The sequence below is a fragment of the Pseudophryne corroboree genome, chromosome 3 (genome assembly GCF_028390025.1).
Source record: "Pseudophryne corroboree isolate aPseCor3 chromosome 3, aPseCor3.hap2, whole genome shotgun sequence".
Classification (NCBI taxonomy): domain Eukaryota; kingdom Metazoa; phylum Chordata; class Amphibia; order Anura; family Myobatrachidae; genus Pseudophryne; species Pseudophryne corroboree.
Window position 1 is genome coordinate 498,992,972 of NC_086446.1, and position 23,896 is coordinate 499,016,867.

Genomic DNA, 23,896 nt, shown 5'->3' on the forward strand with positions numbered 1-23,896 from the left:
GAGTCCGCCCCAGTGGGGGCACGTCTTCGACTTTTCAGCCACGTCTGGATTCAATCACAGGTGGATCCCTGGGCAATAGACATTGTTTCCCAGGGTTACAAGCTGGAATTCGAAAAGGTGCCTCCTCGCCGGTTTTTCAAATCGGCCCTACCAGCTTCTTCCCCGGAGAGGGAAGTAGTTTTAAATGCAATTCAAAAGCTGTGTATTCAACAAGTGGTGGTCAAAGTTCCCCTTCTTCAACAGGGGACGGGGTACTACTCAACCCTGTTTGTGGTACCGTTCGGTCAGACCCATTCTGAATTTAAAATCCTTAAACCTATACTTGAAAAGGTTCAAATTCATGATGGAATCGCTCAGAGCAGTCATCGCCAGACTGGAGGGGGGGGGGGATTATATGGTGTCCCTGGACATAAAGGATGCATACCTTCATGTCCCCATATATTCTCCTCATCAGGCGTTCCTGAGATTTGCTGTACAGGATTGTCATTACCAATTTCAGACATTGCCGTTTGGGCTTTCCACGGCCCAGAGGATTTTCATGAAGGTAATGGCGGAAATGATGGTGCTCCTGCGCAAGCAGGGTGTCACAATTATCCCGTACTTGGACGATCTCCTAATAAAAGTGAGATCGAGAGAACAGTTGCTGAACAGCGTATCACTCTCCCTGAGAGTGTTGCAACAGCACGGCTGGATTCTCAATCTACCAAAGTCACAGTTGGTTCCAACGACCCGTTTGCCTTTCTTAGGCATGATTCTGGATATGGAACGAAAAAGGGTTTTTCTCCCGATGGAAAAGGCCCAGGAACTCCAGAACGTGGTCAGGGACCTGTTAAAGCCAAAAAGGGTGTCGGTCCATCAATGCACTCGAGTTCTGGGAAAGATGGTGGCCTTTCAGTGGGACCTTCTGGACAAGTGGTCCGGGTCACATCTGCATATTCATCAGATGATCAGCCTGTCCCCCAGGGCCAGGGTCTCTCTTGTGGTGGGAGTGCTCACCTTCTAGAGGGTCGCAGGTTTGGCATTCAGAACTGGGTTCTGGTGACCACGGACGCGAGCCTCCGAGGCTGGGGAGCAGTCACACAGGGAAGAAACTTCCAGGGTCTGTGGTCAAGCCAGGAGGCTTGTCTACACATCAACGTACTGGAATTGAGGGCCATATACAACGGCCTACGTCAAGCGGAGGATTTTCTTCGCGATCTACCGGTTCTGATTCAGTCAGACAACGTCACGGCTGTGGCTGATGTAAACCGCCAAGGCGGAACAAGGACCAGAGTGGCAATGGCAGAAGCCACCAGAATTCTTCGCTGGGCGGAAAATCATGTAAGCGCTCTGACAGCAGTCTTCATTCTGGGAGTGGACAACTGGGAAGCAGACTTCCTCAGCAGACACGATCTCCATCCAGGAGAGTGGGGACTTCATCAAGAAGTCTTTGCAGAGATTGCAAGTCAGTTGGGACTGCCTCAAATAGACATGATGGCATCACGCCTCAACAAAAAGCTCCCGAGGTATTGTGCCAGGTCAAGGGACCCTCAGGTGGTAGCGGTGGACGCCCTGGTGACTCCGTGGGTGTTCCAGTCGGTCTATGTGTTCCCTCCTCTTCCTCTCATCTCAAAAATATTGAGAATCATAAGACGAAAAGGAGTACAGGCAATTCTCATTGTTTCAGATTGGCCTCGAAGGCCCTGGTATCCGAAGCTGCAGGAAATGCTCACAGAAGTTCCGTGGCCTCTTCCTCTCAGAGAGGACCTGTTGCAACAGCGGCCCTGTCTGTTCCAAGACTTACCGCGGCTGCGTTTGACAGCATGGCGGTTTAACGCCGGATCCTAGCTGAAAAGGGCATTCCGGATGAGGTCATTCCTACTCTGATAAGGGCTAGGAAGGAGGTGACAGCGAAACATTATCACCGTATCTGGAGGAAGTATGTGTCTTGGTGTGAGACCAAGAATGCTCCTTCTGAGGAATTCCATCTGGGCCGTTTTCTCCACTTCCTACAGACTGGAGTGAATTTGGGCCTAAAATTAGGTTCCATTAAGGTACAGATTTTGGCCCTGTCTATTTTCTTTCAGAAGGAATTGGCTTCTCTACCTAGAAAAAGATTTACCGGTAGGTTTAAAATCTTATTTTTCCATCCACTTATTGTCTATCTAGCTGGCTGGCAGGCAGGATGGATCTTGTGGCAGTCTGGTTCTGTGTAGCCCCGCCCCCTGAGGTCACGTGTAGCCCCACCCCCTCGGTGCCACATAGCTCCGCCCCCTCATCGGCTTAACAGTGACACTGCCGTTATCACAGGGAAGGGGGTGGAGGAGGCTACAAACTGCCGGCGCCGCTGCCTGTTAGTGTGACAGGTGCAGCACTGCAGCAGCCGGCAGCAGGGGGGAGACAGACAGGCGGCGCAGCAGGCCAGAGATGCAGAGCAGGTAGATCGCCTCTCCAGCCTGGAACTTCCCTGCCTTGCATCCCTTCGCTGAGCGGGTAGCGCCGCACCTGCAATTCACCTTTGTTAAAATGTTTCAAAGTTACATTTTGCTTACATGATATTCTGACCACTAGGGTCCTGTTCTACACTATATATAATTTATACATCTCATGTGGTGTTGGACAGAATAATAGTAATACACGTTTATTAAGTCCCCTATTAATGAGGTGTAGACACAGCTGCATGCAGCATCCTGTTTGTTAAAGACTCAGAGGTTCAGAGTAGGAAAGAGGTTAAAATGTGGGAGAATGGAGCAATGTTTAGAGAAGAAAAAGGGCACAATTGTTTTGAATTAGTGAGTCATGCAGACATTTCATAGTCCTCCCTTACATAGCTTCAGCAAGAATGCACTCACCCCACCACTAAATGGAGTGAGACACAAGAGTGTGTCATTAGCTCCCTTGAATACATAATTTAATCACTTTCCCATAAAGATGTACATAACAAGTAAGACGTGTAACATTAGTTACATCAAATGCTGATCTACAGTACATGACTGAAAGCCCACAGCATGGGCCTTCATTATAAATGGACTAGTAAATGGCAAGAAGATTTTTAAAAATGTAAAGACAATTTATTTTCTGGCTGACCTGCTGATGGTCATAGAACTACTCCAAAAGCATACATGTGATTCTGATACACGGTTCTGAATTACACTCATTGGAATGGAGCAAAGAGGGGCTTTAAAGACTTCCCTGACCTTAAGATGGTTAAACTAGGTGCAGGGTTCTCAGCCGGGAATACTCCTCTTCCTGTAATGGTGGGGCAATGGACATATAGGTAATAGGGATCTCTAGCACCATGCATCACAGTAGGGCCCTGGTAACAGGCAGGAAAGTAGGCAGTGATCACGCGGAGATGAACATTATGTAGGCCTAAAGCCGCATACACACTGGGTGACATCCTTCAGTGAGCAATGAGCACTATATCGCCGATTGCTAATTAGGGGAGATCACCAGTGCATACACACTGAACAATACTGATGAACAATATCGTTCAGTGACGTCATCCCCCGCACATGCAGCTCAACAATATAGTTAACATTGAGCTGTATGTTCAGGAGATCATGGATGAACGAGAACGACCCGTGGGTGCGCGCATTGTTTAGCCACACACACTGGACGATATGAACGATAGCTCTTGCAAAAAAGATAGTTATCGTTCATATCATCCTCTGTTGTTGCCCAGTGTGTACAGGGCTTAAAGGACCCATCATTTTAACATCTGCCTACCTCACTATTTCTGGGTCCCATCATAATGTAACGTGTGGTGTAGAAAGTTAGGGTTTACATCTCCTGTGTTAGCTTTAATATTTACTTATGTGCCCTTTTATGAACTTGCTCTGGAAATGAAGGCGGATGATAAGCAGAAAGTGTAGAATGAGCAGGTGGCACAGCCAGGGGGAGCTGTGGGAAGAGCAAGTGCTCTCCCAGCTGACAACAGATCAGTGTCTATGCTGCTCCCTGTGGCGCAGGTGTACTCGCTAAATGTATTGCCACTGCATCATTGTGCACAACCAGTTCCAGGTGGCTTAAAAAGGTGGTTTTGTTTTTGGTTTGCGCCCCCTCATGGCAAGAAAGTGGCTATGCAACTCGAAGCGGTTAAAGTAGAATTTTAGTTGAGAGGTATTTTACCATCTACTGTATAATAACAAAATATCCATGTACATAGCTGGATTGTTGTTGCTGTGTTCTATACTCTACTATATGTTGTGCACTAATGCATTTGAATGTGACAAATGTAGACCATGTATGCATTATTAACCTTGTTCATTTTACTGTTTATTTTAACTATTTTCATTTCTACAATGTGGAAACTGTAGATAATAAAAAGCCAAACAATAAAACAAACCGTCATTACATCCTCTGTATGAACAAATACCCAAAACACTGTACACACCCTCGTAATAAAATCCACAAAATGCAGCACACCCCTGCTTGCCCCATATCAAAACACAGTACCCCAACCACATCATAACACAGTTTACTCCCCCATCATAAAATAACCGACACACTGCAGATGCGCCCATCATCATTAACCTCCCAATAAAACAATACACTCCCCAAGCATAATAAATCACCAATACACAGAACAGCCTTATGCCCCAACAACACCAAATAACCAAACCCACCGGCTAATTACTTCCCTCTGCCCACGGTGTGAACCACTGGTAGAGAACACATAAGAGTCACTAGCAACCACACACCGGCCATATCTACTGCTTAGCATTAGCATCCAACAACCAAATCAGTGTCCAATGTGGCATCTGTCACGCAGACATCAGGCGGGATTTAATGCAGCCCGAGTTCGGAGGCCGTGCGGAATGCTTTCAGAACTTGGATGTTTTTTTAAAGGAGCAATCACTTACAAGGCATGGTTTTGCCTTGTAAGTGATATCCCCTTGTAAAGAAAATATAAGTCTGAGTTCGGCCGGCATCCCGCATGGCCGGCGAACTCAAGCTGCACTACATTCCGCCCTAGGGGCTTAATTCACAAGTACAAATGTAACACAATATAGATAATGAAAAAAAAAAAAAAAAAAAAAAACATCCTGACCTTAAGTCAGCCTCTCACAATGGGGGAGATCTGGGCCATCGGAAAAATGAGATCATCTGTAACACAGCATACCTAAACTAGTGACTATGGCATCAGACTATGATACTTCATGTTTAACCCATTTCTAGCCAATTCAAAATAATGTATAAAAATGAAAGTCTAACCCTGCATATATGTCATTTAGAACAGACCATGGGGTATATTCAATTAGGGTCGAAAGCTACCGTCTGTCGAAAAGACGTCAGTTTTCGACTTTTTAAGGTCGAATCGTGATTCGACCTTATTCAATCCCAGCTAATTTAATTCGACAAGTCGGGGAATTCGACTTGTCGAATAGTACGTGAATCGGCGGTATAGCTGGCGATTCACGTACCATCTCAGTCCGACATAAAAAATGTCGGACTGAGATGAGGGACCTTAGTGGAGGAGAGGGGGGGGGGAGTCGCGGGGAGATAGGGGAGCCCTAACCCGGCAGCGCACCCCGCCCGCCGCTGACAGGTCCCCCGCCGCCGCCTTACAGGTACCCCCGGCCGCTGACAGGGAGAGGCAGAGAGACGGGGGGGATGGGGGGGGGCTAGAGCAGCAGCTATATAGCCGCTGCTGTAGCGCTGCCTTCCCCCGTCTGCCTGCGGCTCTAAGCTCCTGCATCTCAATTTGACTTTTTTTAAAGTCAAATTGATAATGCATTGAATAGCCCAGGTCGGATCCATTCCGACAAATGAATGTCGGAATGGATCCGACTTCAATTGAATATACCCCCATATCTTCAAAAAATACCAAGAAAGTATACGTGGACTATACTACATTTTTCTTAAATTGTAATATGTGGTATATATGTACAATTCATTCTATTGTGTCAGTTTTTTCTAAATCTTGTTGGAATACATACTTATAGAATCATTTTAACAGCAATACTATTCATTACAAACGTTTTGCTATGGAAATGCTGGGGGTACAGATACGAAAATGGGCTGCAAGTAGGTATCCGTATGGAAAATGATTGAGAACTGCTACTATAGTGTAACTTGCCTAAAAATGGGACTCTATGGGCCTAATTCTGAGTTGATCGCAGCAGCAAATTTGTCAGCAGTTAGGCAAAACCATGTGCACTTGCATGAGGGGCAAATATAACATGTACAGAGAGAGTTAGATTTGGGTGGGGTGTATTCAATCTGCAATCTAAATTGCAGTGTAAAAATAAAGCAGCCAGTATTTACTCTGCACAGAAACAAAATAACCCACACAAATCTAACTCTCTATGCACATGTTATATCTGCCCCCCCTCCAGTGCACATAGTTTTGCCCAATTGCTAACAAACTTGCTGCTGCGATCAACTCAGAATTACCCACTATATCAGGCTTTTTCAACCAGTGTGCCGCGACCAGTTGCAAGGTGTGCCGCGGAGCCAGAGCAGCTTCCTGCACCTTCAGAGTGAACTGTTGGCCCGGGCTCTTCTTAGAAGATCAGTCGTGCTCTGGCCGTGACTTATGCCTTGAAGATGCGGCAGTGTGATATCGTAGGTCACGGCCGCCGCGTCTCACCACCCAGCCAGCCCACCCGCCTGCATACACATCTTCCAGTTCTCACCTGCATACACAGCTTTCCTTGCCCACACACATCCACACCTGACTGTCCGCTGCTCAGTATTCGCAGCACTCCACTATGAACAACCGGCGCCACTGAGGAACAGGGAGGAGGTCAACTGACCAGTAGGGGCTAATATTTTGTTATTGTATTTCTTCTGTGGGGAACAATAGGATTTCAATAGGATTTATGTGGGGAGAATAAGGATTTATGGGGGGAACAATGTGAATAATTCATGTGTGGAGCAATGTGATTGATTTATGTGGGGAGCAATATGATTTATGTGGGGAGCAATGTGATCGTTTTTTCTGTGTAGGCCAATGTATGTGTGGAATTTTATTTGAGGGCCAATGTGTGTTTTTTGTTTTTTTTTCTGTGGGGAACTGATGGTGTGCCTTGGGAATTTTAACATATTGTTCGGTGTGCTGCGAGTAAAAAAAGGTTGAAAATCACTGCCCTATATGTATGTGAAAATCTGTATAAGTGCCCACAGATTGCTAACCTGCACACAGAGAAAAAGAAATAACAGTAGTACTGCACTCTCCACTTCCTGTGGGTCACAGTTACAGCTGAACTCGGATTTACAAGGAATGCAAGCACATGATTCTTGACTGGAAAACAGTCACTCCCTGCAGCAAATGACTGAAGAAGGAGTACACGACCCTTTGATTATAATGATCTCCTCTGGTCTATTGGGTCTGCCGAAAGACAAATTGGTCTCCAATTAAAAAAATCAATAATGGGGTGGGGAAGGGAGCACACATCACTAAATAATATTCCGCAGCAAATATTTATCAAATACTGGGGCAGATGTATTCACCTGGAGAAGGCATAAGGAAGTGATAAACCAGTGATATGTGCAAGGTGATAGGATGTGATTGGCTGGTGCGCCTAACTGTTAATTTACATATTGGAGCTGATTGGCTAGCGCCTTTATAACCTTGCACATATCACTGGTTTATCACTTCCTTATGCCTTCTCCAGGTTAATACATCTGCCCCATTGATTCCTGTGTCTTATGCCACATGTATTTGGCATATGAAACCCCACCACCATGTAGTCTTCATGCTAGGCTATTTTAGCAGGGCGCTGCAACCTGCCCGATTATTAGATTGCCGCTGCGTGAATAGATGCCATGCACACGGCATCTATTCACATTAAGGGGAGAGTTTTCGGGAAGTCCAGCACTTCCGTAAGTGCTAGGCACACCATTTGATACGCTCTGTGGAGCCACAAGGTGTATATGAAACATACTGTAAATTCATTTTGAGAGTAAAAAATACCAGTAACAAACTGCATCTGCAAAAAAATAAATAAAAAAAAATTAGATTTTACTCACCGGTAAATCTATTTCTCATAGTCCGTAGTGGATGCTGGGACTCCGTAAGGACCATGGGGAATAGCGGCTCCGCAGGAGACTGGGCACAACTAAAGAAAGCTTTAGGACTACCTGGTGTGCACTGGCTCCTCCCACTATGACCCTCCTCCAGACCTCAGTTAGGATACTGTGCCCGGAAGAGCTGACACAATAAGGAAGGATTTTGAATCCCGGGTAAGACTCATACCAGCCACACCGTATAACTCGTGATACTATACCCAGTTAACAGTATGAAATATAACTGAGCCTCAACAGATGGCTCAACAATAACCCTATGGTTAGGCAATAACTATATACAAGTATTGCAGACAATCCGCACTTGGGATGGGCGCCCAGCATCCACTACGGACTACGAGAAATAGATTTACCGGTGAGTAAAATCTTATTTTCTCTGACGTCCTAAGTGGATGCTGGGACTCCGTAAGGACCATGGGGATTATACCAAAGCTCCCAAACGGGCGGGAGAGTGCGGATGACTCTGCAGCCCCGAATGAGCAAACTCTAGGTCCTCCTCAGCCAGGGTATCAAACTTGTAGACTCTTGCAAAAAAGTGTTTGAACCCGACCAAGTAACAGCTCGGCAAATTTGTAAAGCCGAGACCCCTCGGGCAGCCGCCCAAGAAGAGCCCACTTTCCTTGTGGAATGGGCTTTTACAGATTTAGGGTGCGGCAGTCCAGCCGCAGAATGTGCAAGTTGAATCGTGCTACAGATCCAGCGAGCAATAGTCTGCTTAGAAGCAGGAGCACCCAGCTTGTTGGGTGCATACAGGATAAATAGCGAGTCAGTTTTCCTGACTCCAGCCGTCCTGGAAACATATTTTTCAGGGCCCTGACTACGTCCAGTAACTTGGAATCCTCCAAGTCCCAAGTAGCCGCAGGCACCACAATAGGTTGGTTCACATGAAAACTGATACCACCTTAGGAAAGGAATTGGGAACGAGTCCTCAATTCCGCCCTATCCATATAAAAAAAATTAGATAAGGGCTTTTGCATGATAAAGCCGCTAATTCTGATACACGCCTGGCCGACGCCAAGGCCAACAGCATGACCACTTTCCACGTGAGGTATTTTAGCTCCACGGATTTAAGTGGCTCAACCCAATGCGACTTCAGGAAATCCAACACCACGTTGAGATCCCACGGTGCCACTGGAGGCACAAACGGGGGCTGACTATGCAGCACTCCCTTAACAAAAGTCTGAACTTCAGGCAGTGAAGTCAGTTCCATTTTGGAAGAAAATCGAAATCTGGACCTTAATGGAACCCAATTTTAGGCCCATAGTCACCCCTGACTGTAGGAAGTGCAGAAATCGACCTAGCTGAAATTCCTCCGTTGGGGCCTTCCTGGCCTCACAGCACGCAACATATTTCCGCCATATGCGGTGATAATGGTTTGCGTTCACTTCTTTCCTAGCTTTATTTAGCGTAGGGATAACTTCCTCCAGAAAGCCCTTTTCCTTCAGGATCCGGCGTTCAACCGCCATGCCGTCAAACGCAGCCGCGCTACGTCTTGGAACAGACAGGCCCCCTGCTGCAGCAGGTCCTGTCTGAGCGGCAGAGGCCATGGGTCCTCTGAGATCATTTCTTGGAGTTCTGGGTACCAAGCTCTTCTTGGCCAATCCGGAACAATGAGTATAGTTCTTACTCCTCTCCTTCTTATTATTCTCATTACCCTGGGTATGAGAGGTAGAGAAGGGAACACATACACCGACTGGTACACCCACGGTGTTACCAGAGCGTCCACAGCTATCGCCTGAGGGTCCCTTGACCTGGCGCAATATCTTTGTAGCTTTTTGTTGAGGCGGGACGCCATCATGTCCACCTGTGGCCTTTCCCAACGGTGTACAATCATTTGGAAGACTTCTGGATGAAGTCCCCACTCTCCCGGGTGGAGGTCGTGTCTGCTGAGAAAGTCTGCTTCCCAGTTGTCCACTCCGGGAATGAACACTGCTGACAGTGCTAACACATGATTTTCCGCCCATCGGAGAATCCTTGTGGCTTCTGCTATCGCCATCCTGCTTCTTGTGCCGCCCTGTCGGTTTACATGAGCGACCGCCGTGATGTTGTCTGACTGGATCAGCACCGGCCGGTGTTGAAGCAGGGGTCTAGCCTGACTTAGGGCATTGTAAATGGCCCTTAGTTCCAGAATATTTATGTGTAGGGAAGTCTCCTGACTTTTCCATAGTCCTTGGAAGTTTCTTCCCTGTGTGACTGCCCCCCCAGCCTCGAAGGCTGGCATCCGTGGTCACCAGGACCCAGTCCTGTATGCCGAATCTGCGGCCCCCTAGAAGATGAGCACTCTGCAGCCACCACAACAGCGACACCCTGGCCCTTGGAGACAGGGTTATCCGCCGATGCATCTGAAGATGCGACCCGGACCACTTGTCCAACAGATCCCACTGGAAGATCCTTGCATGGGACCTGGCGAATGGAATTTCTTCGTAAGAAGCTACCATCTTACCCAGGGCTCGCGTGCATTGATGCACCGACACCTGTATTTGTATTAGGAGGTCTCTGTCTAGAGACGACAACTCCTTGGACTTCTCCTCCGGGAGAAACCCTTTTTTCCTGTTCTGTGTCCAGAACCATACCCAGGAACAGTAGACGCGTCGTAGGAACCAGCTGCGACTTTGGAATATTCAGAATCCAGCCGTGCTGTTGTAGCACTTCCCGAGATAGTGCTACTCCGACGAACAACTGCTCCCTGGACCTCGCCTTTATAAGGAGATCGTCCAAGTACGGGATAATTATTTCGGCCATTACCTTGGTAAATACCCTCGGTGTCGGGGACAGACCAACGGCAACGTCTGGAATTGGTAATGACAATCCTTTACCACAATTTTGAGGTACTCCTGGTGAAGAGGGTAAATAGGGACATGCAGGTAAGCATCCTTGATGTCCAGTGATACCATGAAATTCTCCAGGCTTGCAATAATCGCCCTGAGCGATTCCATCTTGAACTTGAACCTTCGTATATAAGTGTTCAAGGATTTCAATTTTAGAATGGGTCTCACCGAACCGTCTGGTTTCGGTACCACAACATTCTGGAATAGTAACCCCGGCCTTGTTGAAGGAGGGGTACCTTGATTTCACCTGCTGGAAGTACAGCTTGTGAATTGCCGCCAGTACTACCTCCCTTTCTCCGAGGGCAGCAGGCAAGGCTGATGTGAGGTAACGGCGAGGGGGAGTCGCCTCGAACTCCAGCCTGTATCCCTGTGATACTACTTGCAGAACCTAGGGATCCACCTGTGGGCAAGCCCACTGGTCCCTGAAGTTCCCGAGACGCGCCCCCACTGCACCTGTCTCCACCTGTGGAGCCCCAGCGTCATGCGGTGGACTCAGAGGAAGCGGGGGAAGATTTTTGATCCTGGGAACTGGCTGTCTGGTGCAGCTTTTTCCTTCTTCCCTTGTCTCTGTGCAGAAAGGAAGCGCCTTTGACCCGCTTGCTTTTCTGAAGCCGAAAGGACTGTACCTGAAAATACGGTGCTCTCTTAGGCTGTGAGGAAACCTGAGGTAAAAAAAATTCTTCCCAGCTGTTGCTGTGGATACGAGGTCCCAGAGACCATCCCCAAACAATTCTTATAAGGCAGAATCTCCATGTGCCTTTTAAAGGCAGCATCACCTGTCCACTGCCGGGTCTCTAATACCCTCCTGGCAGAATGGACATTGCATTAATTCTGGATGCCAGCCGGCAAATATCCCTCTGTGCATCCTTCATATATAAGACGACGTCTTTAATATGCTCTATGTTAGCAAAATATTATCCCTGTCTAGGGTATTAATATTATCTGACAGGGTATCAGACCACGCTGCAGCAGCACTATTTATGCTGAGGCAAATGCAGGTCTCAGTATAGTACCTGTGTGTGTATATACAGACTTCAGGATAGCCTCCTGCTTTTTATCAGCAGGTTCCTTCAAAGTGGCCGTATCCCCAGACGGCAGTGCCACCTTTTTTGACAAACGTGTGAGCGCCTTATCCACCCTAGAGGATATCTCCCAACGTGACCTATCCTCTGGCGGGAAAGGGTACGCCAGCAGTAACTATTTAGAAATTACCAGTTTCTTATCGGGGGAACCCACGCTTCTTTACACACTTCATTCACACATCTGATGGGGGAACAAAACACTGGCTGCTTTTTCTCCCCAAACATAAAACCCCTTTTATGTGGTACTTGGGTTAATGTCAGAAATGTGTAACACATTTTTCATTGCCGAGATCATGCAACGGATGTTCCTAGTGGATTGTGTATATGTCTCAACCTCGTCGACACTGGAGTCAGACTCCGTGTCGACATCTGTGTCTGCCATCTGAGGTAACGGGCGTTTTTTGAGCCCCTGATGGCCTTTGAGACGCCTGGGCAGGCGCGGGCTGAGAAGCCGGCTGTCCCACAGCTGTTACGTCATCCAGCCTTTTATGTAAGGAGTTGACATTGTTGGTTAATACCTTCCACCTATCCATCCACTCTAGTGTCGGCCCCACAGGGGGCGACATCCCATTTATCGGCCTCTGCTCCGCCTCCACGTAACCTTCCTCATCCAACATGTCGACACAGCCGTACCGACACACCGCACACACACAGGGAATGCTCTGACTGAGGACAGGACCCCACAAAGTCCTTTGGGGAGACAGAGAAAGAGTATGCCAGCACACACCAGAGCGCTATATAATGCAGGGATTAACACTATAACTGAGTGATTTTTCCCCCAATAGCTGCTTGTATACACATATTGCGCCTAAATGTAGTGCCCCCCCTCTCTTTTTAACCCTTTGAGCCTGAAAACTGGGGAGCTGTCTTCCAGCTGCACTGTGAAGAAAAAATGGCGCCAGTGTGCTGAGGGAGATAGCCCCGCCCCTTTTTCGGCTGACTTTTCTCCCGCTTTTTTCATGGATTCTGGCAGGGGTAATTTATTACATATATAGCCCTGGGACTATATATTGTGATGATTTGCCAGCCCCCCCCCCCCCCAGCCCCCCCCCCCCCCCAGCGCCCTGCACCCATCAGTGACCGGAGTGTGAGGTGTGCATGAGGAGCAATGGCGTACAGCTGCAGTGCTGTGCGCTACCTTGTTGAAGACAGAAGTCTTCTGCCGCCGATTTCCCGGAACACTTCTTGCTTCTGGCTCTGTAAGGGGGCCGGCGGCGCGGCTCCGGGAACGAACACCAAGGTCGGGTCCTGCGGTCGATCCCTCTGGAGCTAATGGTGTCCAGTAGCCTAAGAAGCCCAAACTACCACCAGTTAGGTAGGTTCGCTTCTTCTCCCCTTAGTCCCTCGCTGCAGTGAGTCTGTTGCCAGCAGATCTCACTGTAAAATAAAAAACCTAAAATATACTTTCTTTCTAGGAGCTCAGGAGAGCCCCTAGTGTGCATCCAGCTCAGCCGGGCACAAGATTCTAACTGAGGTCTGGAGGAGGGTCATAGGGGGGAGGAGCCAGTGCACACCAGATAGTCCTAAAGCTTTCTTTAGATGTGCCCAGTCTCCTGCGGAGCCGCTATTCCCCATGGTCCTTACGGAGTCCCAGCATCCACTTAGGACGTCAGAGAAAAAGGATTGTCACTTTAATGCCCCCTACACACACGGCGATGTGCCGCCGGGGTGCCCGACGGCCGTTACTCACCCCGTCACCTGGCTCCATAGCCCTGCATGCTAATATGCAAGATTGTCCATATTGGCCTGCATGCATAAGCAACCCGGCATCAATGATGAACGAGTGCGGGGCCGCGCATCATTCATCGTCGGTGTCTACACACTGAACGATATTAACGAGTTCTCGTTCATTAATGAACGAGACCGTTCATATTGTTCAGTGTTATCGTCTAATGTGTAGGGCCCATAAGTCTCATAGATAGAAAACAACAATAAAACAAAATCCCAGCACTTGATAAACTCACAGGATATTACATTTGGCCGGTCAGCACAATTATTTCAAGAATGAACTTATCTGTCAAAGCTGAGAACCAGTTTGACATTGTAAAAATGATGGAAAATAAGGCATACCTACTTTTAAAACTTTAGATAAACTACAATTTTACAGGGAGTCCAAAAAGTTCCTCCGCAATGAGTGGGATTCCAGAGAGGGACAACACTTTCAACAATTATTAATAAAGAAAAGTATATAACAAATTTTATTTCATGTACATAAAGTGTTGGACAAGATGGTTGGGACTTGTAATCATGCAGAACCCAGAATTTAAATATTTTAAACTTGGTATGAAAACTGAATTGACCCTTACATTTTGTTTTAAATATTAACATAATAATTCCATAATCATTTTCATTTAGAACATACTCATAGGGGTATATTCAATTGAAGTCGGATCCACTCCGACATTCATTTGTCGCAATGGATCCGACAAGCGCTATTCAATGCCATCTCAATTCGACTTTAAAAAAAGTCGAATTGAGATGAGGGAGCCGAGAGGAGGAGAGGGGGCAGACCAGCGGGGGAGAGCCACGCTACAGCAGCGTAACCGGAGGATGTGTCACAGCCGCCGCTGACAGCAGCATCCACCAGGCTCCAGCAGGTCTCGCTTGCTGGAGCCGGGTGGACGCTGCTGTGACCGGCGGCTGTGACACATCCTCCGGCTGCACTGCTATAGCCGCTGCTGTAGCGCTGCTCTCCCCCATCTGGATACTGGGGTCCCCCCTCTCCTCCTCTCGGCTCCCTCATCTCAATCAGACTGTTTTTAAAGTCGGATTGAGATGGTCGAAAAGGACAGAAGCACGTGGATCGGCAGCTATTCTGCTGATCCACGTGCTTTTCGACAAGTCAAATTCCTCGACTTGTCAAATAATTTGGGGTTATATTGACTAGGTCGGTACACCTTCCGACCTAAAAAAGTCGAGAACTGACGTCTTTTCGACAGACGGCAGCTTTCAACTTCAGTTGAATATACCCCATAATATGCATTATGCCCCTTCGGTGTACTAGTCAGCTACTAACTATGCACAGAAAAAGAATAATGGTGATGTTACCATGACCTTGTAAATTGATGTAATATCAAGACAAATACGTATATGTTGCTGTGTCAGTGTTCTGTCCTGAGTACAAGGGAACATATTTTATTTCGTTTCTATGGCAAAATAATCCAAGGTACTGTGGAGTCAATAAAGATGGACTAAGGGCCTAATTTGGACAAGTGACACGCTCTCCAGTTTAAATGCATTATGTTTAAGGAGGTCCTCTTATACCAGCATACACATTCATAAGATGCGAGACGTAAAAGCACTGCACTTTTCCTATTACAATTAAAAAAAAAAAAAAAAAGTATGAGCACTTCTTTTAAAGTGATTGCAAAAATGTTTCACTATACATACACTGGTCTTTGATCATTTGTTCTAATATTTTATTATTATTTAATTTTTTACACTTTGGATTAGTTTACCGTGCATCAATGCAATCACAGCTCTATACCATAAACCGATAGTGTACTATAGGTTGTGCTAAGATGGCCATACATCTAAAAACTATCTTTCCAACTAGTTGGCACAGGAATCAGGGGGTTCACTACGGCTGGCCGGCGGTCGGGCTCCCGGCGACCAGCATCCCGGCGCCGGGAGCCCGACCGCCGGCTTACCGACAGCTTGGCGAGCGCAAATGAGCCCCTTGCGGGCTCGCTGCGCTCGCCACGCTACGGGCACGGTGGCGCGCTACACTATTTTATTCTCCCTCTATGGGGGTCGTGGACCCCCACGAGGGAAAATAATTGTCGGTATTCCGGCTGTCGGGCTCCCGGCGCCGGTATACTGAGCGCCGGGAGCCCGACCGCCGGCAAACAGAAGACCACCCGAATCAGGTAATGTATGGGACCAAATGACAATTGACTATTCGCTCCCAAACATAGAAAAAATAAGAATTTACTTACCGATAATTCTATTTCTCGTAGTCCGTAGTGGATGCTGGGGACTCCGTCAGGACCATGGGGAATAGCGGCTCCGCAGGAGACAGGGCACAAAAATAAAGCTTTAGGATTAGGTGGTGTGTACTGGCTCCTCCCCCTATGACCCTCCTCCAAGCCTCAGTTAGGATACTGTGCCCGGACGAGCGTACACAATAAGGAAGGATATTAAATCCCGGGTAAGACTCATACCAGCCACACCAATCACACCGTATAACTTGTGATCTGAACCCAGTTAACAGTATGACAAACGTAGGAGCCTCTGAACAGACGGCTTACAACAATAACAACCCGAATTTGTTTGTAACAATAACTATGTACAAGTATTGCAGACAATCCGCACTTGGGATGGGCGCCCAGCATCCACTACGGACTACGAGAAATAGAATTATCGGTAAGTAAATTCTTATTTTCTCTAACGTCCTAAGTGGATGCTGGGGACTCCGTCAGGACCATGGGGATTATACCAAAGCTCCCAAACGGGCGGGAGAGTGCGGATGACTCTGCAGCACCGAATGAGAGAACTCAAGGTCCTCCTCAGCCAGGGTATCAAATTTGTAGAATTTTGCAAACGTGTTTGCCCCTGACCAAGTAGCAGCTCGGCAGAGTTGTAATGCCGAGACCCCCCGGGCAGCCGCCCAGGATGAGCCCACTTTCCTTGTGGAATGGGCCTTGACAGATTTAGGTTGTGGCAAGCCTGCCACAGAATGTGCAAGTTGAATTGTGCTACAAACCCAACGAGCAATCGTCTGCTTAGAAGCAGGAGCACCCATCTTGTTGGGTGCATACAATATAAACAGTGAGTCAGACTTTCTGACTCCCGCCGTTCTTGAAATATATATTTTCAATGCCCGGACCACGTCCAACAACTTGGAATCCTCCAAATCGTTAGTAGCCGCAGGCACCACAATAGGCTGGTTCAGGTGAAACGCTGACACCACCTTAGGCAGAAAATGAGGACGCGTCCGCAGTTCTGCCCTGTCCGTATGGAAAATCAGATATGGGCTCTTATATGATAAAGCCGCCAATTCTGATACTCTCCTGGCTGAAGCCAGGGCCAGTAGCATGGTTACTTTCCATGTAAGATACTTCAACTCCACCGATTTGAGCGGCTCAAACCAATGGGATTTGAGAAAATCCAAGACTACATTAAGATCCCACGGTGCCACTGGGGGCACAACCGGGGGCTGTATATGTAGTACTCCTTTTACAAAAGTCTGGACTTCAGGAACTGAAGCCAATTCTTTCTGGAAGAAAATCGACAGGGCCGAAATTTGAACCTTAATGGACCCCAATTTGAGGCCCATAGACAATCCTGTTTGCAGGAAATGTAGGAATCGACCCAGTTGAAATTCCTCCGTGGGGGCCTTCCTGGCCTCACACCACGCAACATATTTTCTCCAAATGCGGTGATAATGTTGTGCAGTCACCTCCTTCCTGGCTTTTACCAGTGTAGGAATGACCTCTTCCGGAATGCCTTTTTCCCTTAGAATTCGGCGTTCAACCGCCATGCCGTCAAACGCAGCCGCGGTAAGTCTTGGAATAGACACGGTCCCTGTTGAAGCAGGTCCCGTCTTAGAGGTAGAGGCCACGGATCCTCCGTGAGCATCTCTTGAAGTTCCGGGTACCAAGTTCTTCTTGGCCAATCCGGAGCCACTAGTATCGTTCTTACTCCCTTTTGCCGTATAATTCTCAGTACTTTTGGTATGAGAGGCAGAGGAGGGAACACATACACTGACTGGAACACCCACGGTGTTACCAGAGCGTCCACAGCTATTGCCTGAGGGTCTCTTGACCTGGCGCAATACCTGTCCAGTTTTTTGTTGAGGCGGGACGCCATCATATCCACCATTGGTTTTTCCCAACGGTTCACAATCATGTGGAAGACTTCTGGATGAAGTCCCCACTCTCCCGGGTGTAGATCGTGTCTGCTGAGGAAGTCTGCTTCCCAGTTGTCCACTCCCGGAATGAATACTGCTGACAGTGCTATCACATGATCTTCCGCCCAGCGAAGAATCCATGCAGCTTCTGCCATTGCTGTCCTGCTTCTTGTGCCGCCCTGTCTGTTTACGTGGGCGACTGCCGTGATGTTGTCCGACTGGATCAACACCGGCTGACCCTGAAGCAGGGGTTTTGCCAGACTTAGAGCATTGTAAATCGCTCTTAGCTCCAGTATATTTATGTGAAGAGACATCTCCAGGCTTGACCATACTCCCTGGAAGTTTCTTCCCTGTGTGACCGCTCCCCAGCCTCTCAGACTGGCATCCGTGGTCACCAGGACCCAGTCCTGTATGCCGAATCTGCGGCCCTCTAACAGATGAGCACTCTGCAACCACCACAGAAGAGACACCCTTGTCCGTGGCGATAAGGTTATCCGCTGATGCATCTGCAGATGTGATCCGGACCATTTGTCCAGCAGATCCCACTGAAAAGTTTGTGCGTGGAATCTGCCGAATGGAATCGCTTCGTAAGAAGCCACCATCTTTCCCAGGACTCTTGTGCATTGATGCACAGACACTTTCCCTGGTTTTAGGAGGTTCCTGACAAGTTCGGATAACTCCCTGGCTTTCTCCTCCGGAAGAAACACCTTTTTCTGAACCGTGTCCAGAATCATTCCCAGGAACAGCAGACGTGTCGTCGGGGTCAACTGAGATTTTGGAAAATTCAGAATCCACCCGTGTTGTTGCAGCACTAGTCGGGTTAGTGCTACTCCGTCCTCCAGCTGTTCTCTGGACCTTGCCCTTATCAGGAGATCGTCCAAGTAAGGGATAATTAATACGCCTCTTCTTCGCAGAAGAATCATCATTTCGGCCATTACCTTGGTAAAGACCCGAGGTGCCGTGGACAATCCAAACGGCAGCGTCTGAAACTGATAATGACAGTTTTGCACCACGAACCTGAGGTACCCTTGATGTGAAGGGCAAATTGGGACATGCAGGTAAGCATCCTTTATGTCCAGGGACACCATAAAGTCCCCTTCTTCCAGATTCGCTATCACTGCTCTGAGTGACTCCATCTTGAACTTGAATTTTTGTATGTACAGGTTCAAAGATTTCAGATTTAGAATAGGTCTTACCGAGCCGTCCGGCTTCGGTACCACAAATAGCGTGGAGTAATACCCCTTTCCCTGTTGTAGGAGGGGTACCTTGACTATCACCTGCTGAGAAAACAGCTTGTGAATGGCTTCCAATACCGTCGCCCTGTCTGAGGGAGACGTTGGCAAAGCAGACTTTAGGAACCTGCGAGGGGGAGACTTCTCGAATTCCAACCTGTAACCCTGAGATACTACCTGCAGGATCCAGGGGTCCACCTGTGAGCAAGCCCACTGTGCGCTGAAATTCTTGAGTCGACCCCCCACCGCTCCTGAGTCCGCTTGTAAGGCCCCAGCGTCATGCTGAGGGCTTTGCAGAACCCTGAGAGGGCTTCTGTTCCTGGGCAGGGGCTGCTTGCTGCCCTCTCTTACCCCTTCCTCTGCCCCGAGGCAGATATGACTGTCCTTTTGTCCGCTTGTTCTTATAGGACCGAAAGGACTGCGGCTGAAAAGACGGTGTCTTTTTCTGTTGGGAGGGGGTCTGAGGTAAAAAGGTGGATTTTCCGGCAGTTGCCGTGGCCACCAGATCCGATAGACCGACGCCAAATAATTCCTCCCCTTTATACGGCAATACTTCCATATGTCGTTTGGAATCCGCATCACCTGACCACTGTCGCGTCCATAAACTCCTTCTGGCAGATATGGACATCGCATTTACTCTCGATGCCAGAGTGCAAATATCTCTCTGAGCATCTCGCATATAAAGGAAAGCATCCTTTAATTGCTCTATAGTCAATAAAATACTGTCCCTATCCAGGGTATCAATATTTTCAGTCAGGGAATCCAACCAGACGACCCCAGCACTGCACATCCAGGCTGAGGCGATGGCTGGTCGCAGTATAACACCAGTATGTGTGTATATACTTTTTAGGGTAGTTTCCAGTCTCCTATCAGCTGGATCCCTGAGGGCGGCCGTATCAGGAGACGGTAACGCCACTTGTTTTGATAAGCGTGTGAGCGCCTTATCCACCCTAGGGGGTGTTTCCCAGCGCGCCCTAACCTCTGGCGGGAAAGGGTATAATGCTAATAACTTTTTTGAAATTAGCACTTTTCTATCTGGGTTAACCCATGCTTCATCACATACATCATTTAATTCCTCTGATTCAGGAAAAACTACAGGTAGTTTTTTCACCCCCCACATAATACCCCTTTTTGTGGTACTTGCAGTATCAGAGATATGCAAAGCCTCCTTCATTGCCGTGATCATATAACGTGTGGCCCTACTTGAAAATACGTTTGTTTCATCACCGTCGACACTAGATTCAGTGTCTGTGTCTGTGTCGACCGACTGAGGTAAAGGGCGCTTTACAGCCCCTGACGGTGTCTGAGACGCCTGGGCAGGTACTAACTGGTTTGCCGGCCGTCTCATGTCGTCAACTGATTTTTGTAATGTGCTGACATTATCACGTAATTCCATAAACAAAGCCATCCATTCCGGTGTCGACTCCCTGGGGGGTGACATCACCATTATCGGCAATTGCTCTGCCTCCACACCAACATCGTCCTCATACATGTCGACACACACGTACCGACACACAGCAGACACACAGGGAATGCTCTTATCGAAGACAGGACCCCACTAGCCCTTTGGGGAGACAGAGGGAGAGTTTGCCAGCACACACCCAAGCGCTATAATATATATGGGAACAACCTTATATAAGTGTTGTTCCTTATAGCAGCTTAAATATATCAAAATATCGCCAAAAAATGCCCCCCCCTCTCTGTTTTACCCTGTTTCTGTAGTGCAGTGCAGGGGAGAGTCCTGGGAGCCTTCCTCACAGCGGAGCTGAGCAGGAAAATGGCGCTGTGTGCTGAGGAGAATAAGCCCCGCCCCCTATTTCGGCGGGCTTTTCTCCCGGAGTTTTAGATATCTGGCATGGGTTAAATACATACATATAGCCTCAATGGCTATATGTGATGTATTCTTTTGCCATAAAGGCATTAAATATTGCTGCCCAGGGCGCCCCCAGCAGCGCCCTGCACCCTCCGTGACCGCTTGGTGTGAAGTGTGTGACAACAATGGCGCACAGCTGCAGTGCTGTGCGCTACCTTCATGAAGACTGAAGAGCCTTCTGCCGCCTGTTTCCGGACCTTCAATCTTCAGCATCTGTAAGGGGGGTCGGCGGCGCGGCTCCGGGACGAACCCCAGGGTGAGACCTGTGTTCCGACTCCCTCTGGAGCTAATGGTGTCCAGTAGCCTAAGAATCCAATCCATCCTGCACGCAAGTGAGTTGAAATTCTCTCCCCTAAGTCCCTCGATGCAGTGAGCCTGTTGCCAGCAGGACTCACTGAAAATAAAAAACCTAAAAACTTTTTCTAAGCAGCTCTTTAGGAGAGCCACCTAGATTGCACCCTGCTCGGACGGGCACAAAAACCTAACTGAGGCTTGGAGGAGGGTCATAGGGGGAGGAGCCAGTACACACCACCTAATCCTAAAGCTTTATTTTTGTGCCCTGTCTCCTGCGGAGCCGCTATTCCCCATGGTCCTGACGGAGTCCCCAGCATCCACTTAGGACGTTAGAGAAATGGATGAAAATGGTCATACACACAAATTGCTTAAATAAAATGGCCCCTACTTTGTGTAGACCATACCTCCCCCAACTGTCTTGATTTAGGTGCAAGGCCACATCCATTTTATCCAAAGTTAGATGGTACGATTTAGAAGTCACGCAAATTTCAGCAAATTAACCTGAAACACAGAGGTTCCAAAATGTGGTCCTCAAGGCACCACAGATGGTCCAGGTTTTAAGTACATCCATGGCACAGCAGATAGTAAAATCAAATTGACTGAGGTATTAATCTAAATCACCTGTGGGGGGCTGGGGACGTCTGTGACTGCTGTCACCGGGGATGGTCCGGTTATAATCCCATCTCCGGACCATACGGGAAGGCTGTAATCTCTCCGTCCCTGGCTCCCCGGTGACAACTGTCACAGACACAACAACCCCCACCCCATCCCCTCGAGGGGACGCAAACTACAAGCTCAAGAGTGGCAGAGGTTGCTGCAGGGAGCTGTGCTGGCCCGGTCTTGATCCAATCCCTTTCTCTTCTGCCGAGGAGTGCAGATGACATCATCTGCAAGTCAGATGACCATGGTTACCCATTTACACTGCCCCTTAACCTGGGTCCATCCCGTGTCCAACCCGGGTTGACTTCCCAGGTTAATTTTGAGGGAGCAGCTTCCATTGTGCCACAAAACGGGTTAGAACGGCAATAACCTGGGTTTTAGCAACTGTGGAAAAGGGTTATCACACTTCCAGTTAACCAGTCTGTCTTATAATCACTACCTAGTGGCTTCCTCAGGGCCCTCAATACATTACCACTATTGAAATTGCTGCTAAACCTTACGTGAATCAAGTGTCACTTCAGAAAAGCCCATTTACTAAATTGATAGTGATACTATAATCCAGGTGTACTTTAGCCTCACCATTCATTGCTGTATTTGTAAATTTGCATTAGGGTAATTTATCTTCTATGGACAATGAGAAGAGTCAATTTATTTTGCTACCGTGTGGCAGGGGTAGAACTGATAACACTTCTAGACAGTGAAGCGTGCAAATGTGAGAATCTAACAGAAAGGTTTTGAAAAGGTTTTATACAGAGAAAAACCATTGTGCAATATATGCCAATCAGCACCTCATTATTCATCTTCCACACAGGGCAGCTCTACCATTAGACAGCTGCCTAGGGTGCCAGGAATCAATGAGTCTACCTATCACAAGGAGAGGGACATCCTTATTGTATTTAATGCAGGTGGTGGCGGTGGAATCTATAACACAGCACCTCCAAACAGTCACCAGAGGTGCTGTGAAGTGAGTATTGGGGGGCAGCAGGCTGAAGTGTTGAATAGGGTGCCACCTGGCATGCTTACAATTAAAGTAATGTATTAACCATTTGCAGATCATTACCAGACTGAATGTCTCCTCCACATCCCTGCACTACATGAGAATAACAAGTTCTTCCCATAGTACATGTCAGACCCACAGTCCCACTGGTTATAGCCCCCAGACCACGCCAGACAGACAGCCCTGGCAGTATGGTAAGCCCCAGCCCCACCCCATCAGCTATTACCCGTCGGCTCCATCACAAGCCCTCTGTATACGGAGCCCTGAGTACACGGTAGGACCGGACCCCACACCACACACCCCCTTTCATTGCTACATAATATGAGCCTACTCCACCCACCATGGTCCTGGTTGAAGCCAGCGTACAGCAAGCCGTTGCCGTGCGGGTTGGAAGGCAGCAGGTTCATCGTTCCAGCTCCGGTGCCGGTCTCGGTATCAGAGCCCCGGCTGCGCCGGTTACATCATCACCGGGAGCCCGTGACGCTTCTCCTGATACCCAGCTACTTCCGGCATCCGCAGGCCAACCAGCCGAGCGCCGAGTAAACAACGCACCCAATCACGTGATCTACAAGCCTGGCTGAGCGCTGAGCAATCGCTTCTCAGACAATTACAATGCTACAAGTTATTATTAGCCTTTATTTATATGGCGCCACAAGGGTTCCGCAGCGCCCAATTACAGAGTACATAAACGAATAATCGAAAACAGCCACTTACAGTTGATGACAATATAGGACAAATACAGGGTAAATAAACATAGCTACATCAGCAGATGACACTGGAATAAGTATCAAGTGGCAGAAGACTGCTGGATTTGGTGCAGTTGAAGATTATTAAAGTAAGAAAAAGGATAAGCATATGAGGGAAGAGGGCCCTGCTCGTGAGAGCTTACATTCTAAAGGGGAGGGGTAGACAGACAGGTGACACAGACGTGGTACATAGAGAGCGTGGAACAAGTGGTATGGTTGTGTCTATTTTCCCTCCCAAGTGGTAAGACCGTAAGAGTGTGACTCGGGTGATTTTTAAACGTTCAAGCCTCTTACCATAATGTTGTATGCATAGATACTTCCCT

At 48.1% G+C, this 23,896-nt stretch overlaps 1 protein-coding gene across 1 annotated transcript in view; it reads right to left on the reverse strand.

The window, feature by feature from the left end:
- The window catches only part of WDR45B (WD repeat domain 45B), a 98,871-nt gene extending 75,448 nt beyond the window's left edge, over nt 1-23,423 (reverse strand). The window contains exon 1 of the mRNA XM_063960991.1: nt 23,168-23,423. Within this exon, the coding sequence (XP_063817061.1) occupies nt 23,168-23,234 (67 nt within the window). The 5' untranslated portion in view covers nt 23,235-23,423. The remainder of the gene's footprint in view (nt 1-23,167) is intronic.
- Nucleotides 23,424-23,896: the final 473 nt, after the last annotated feature.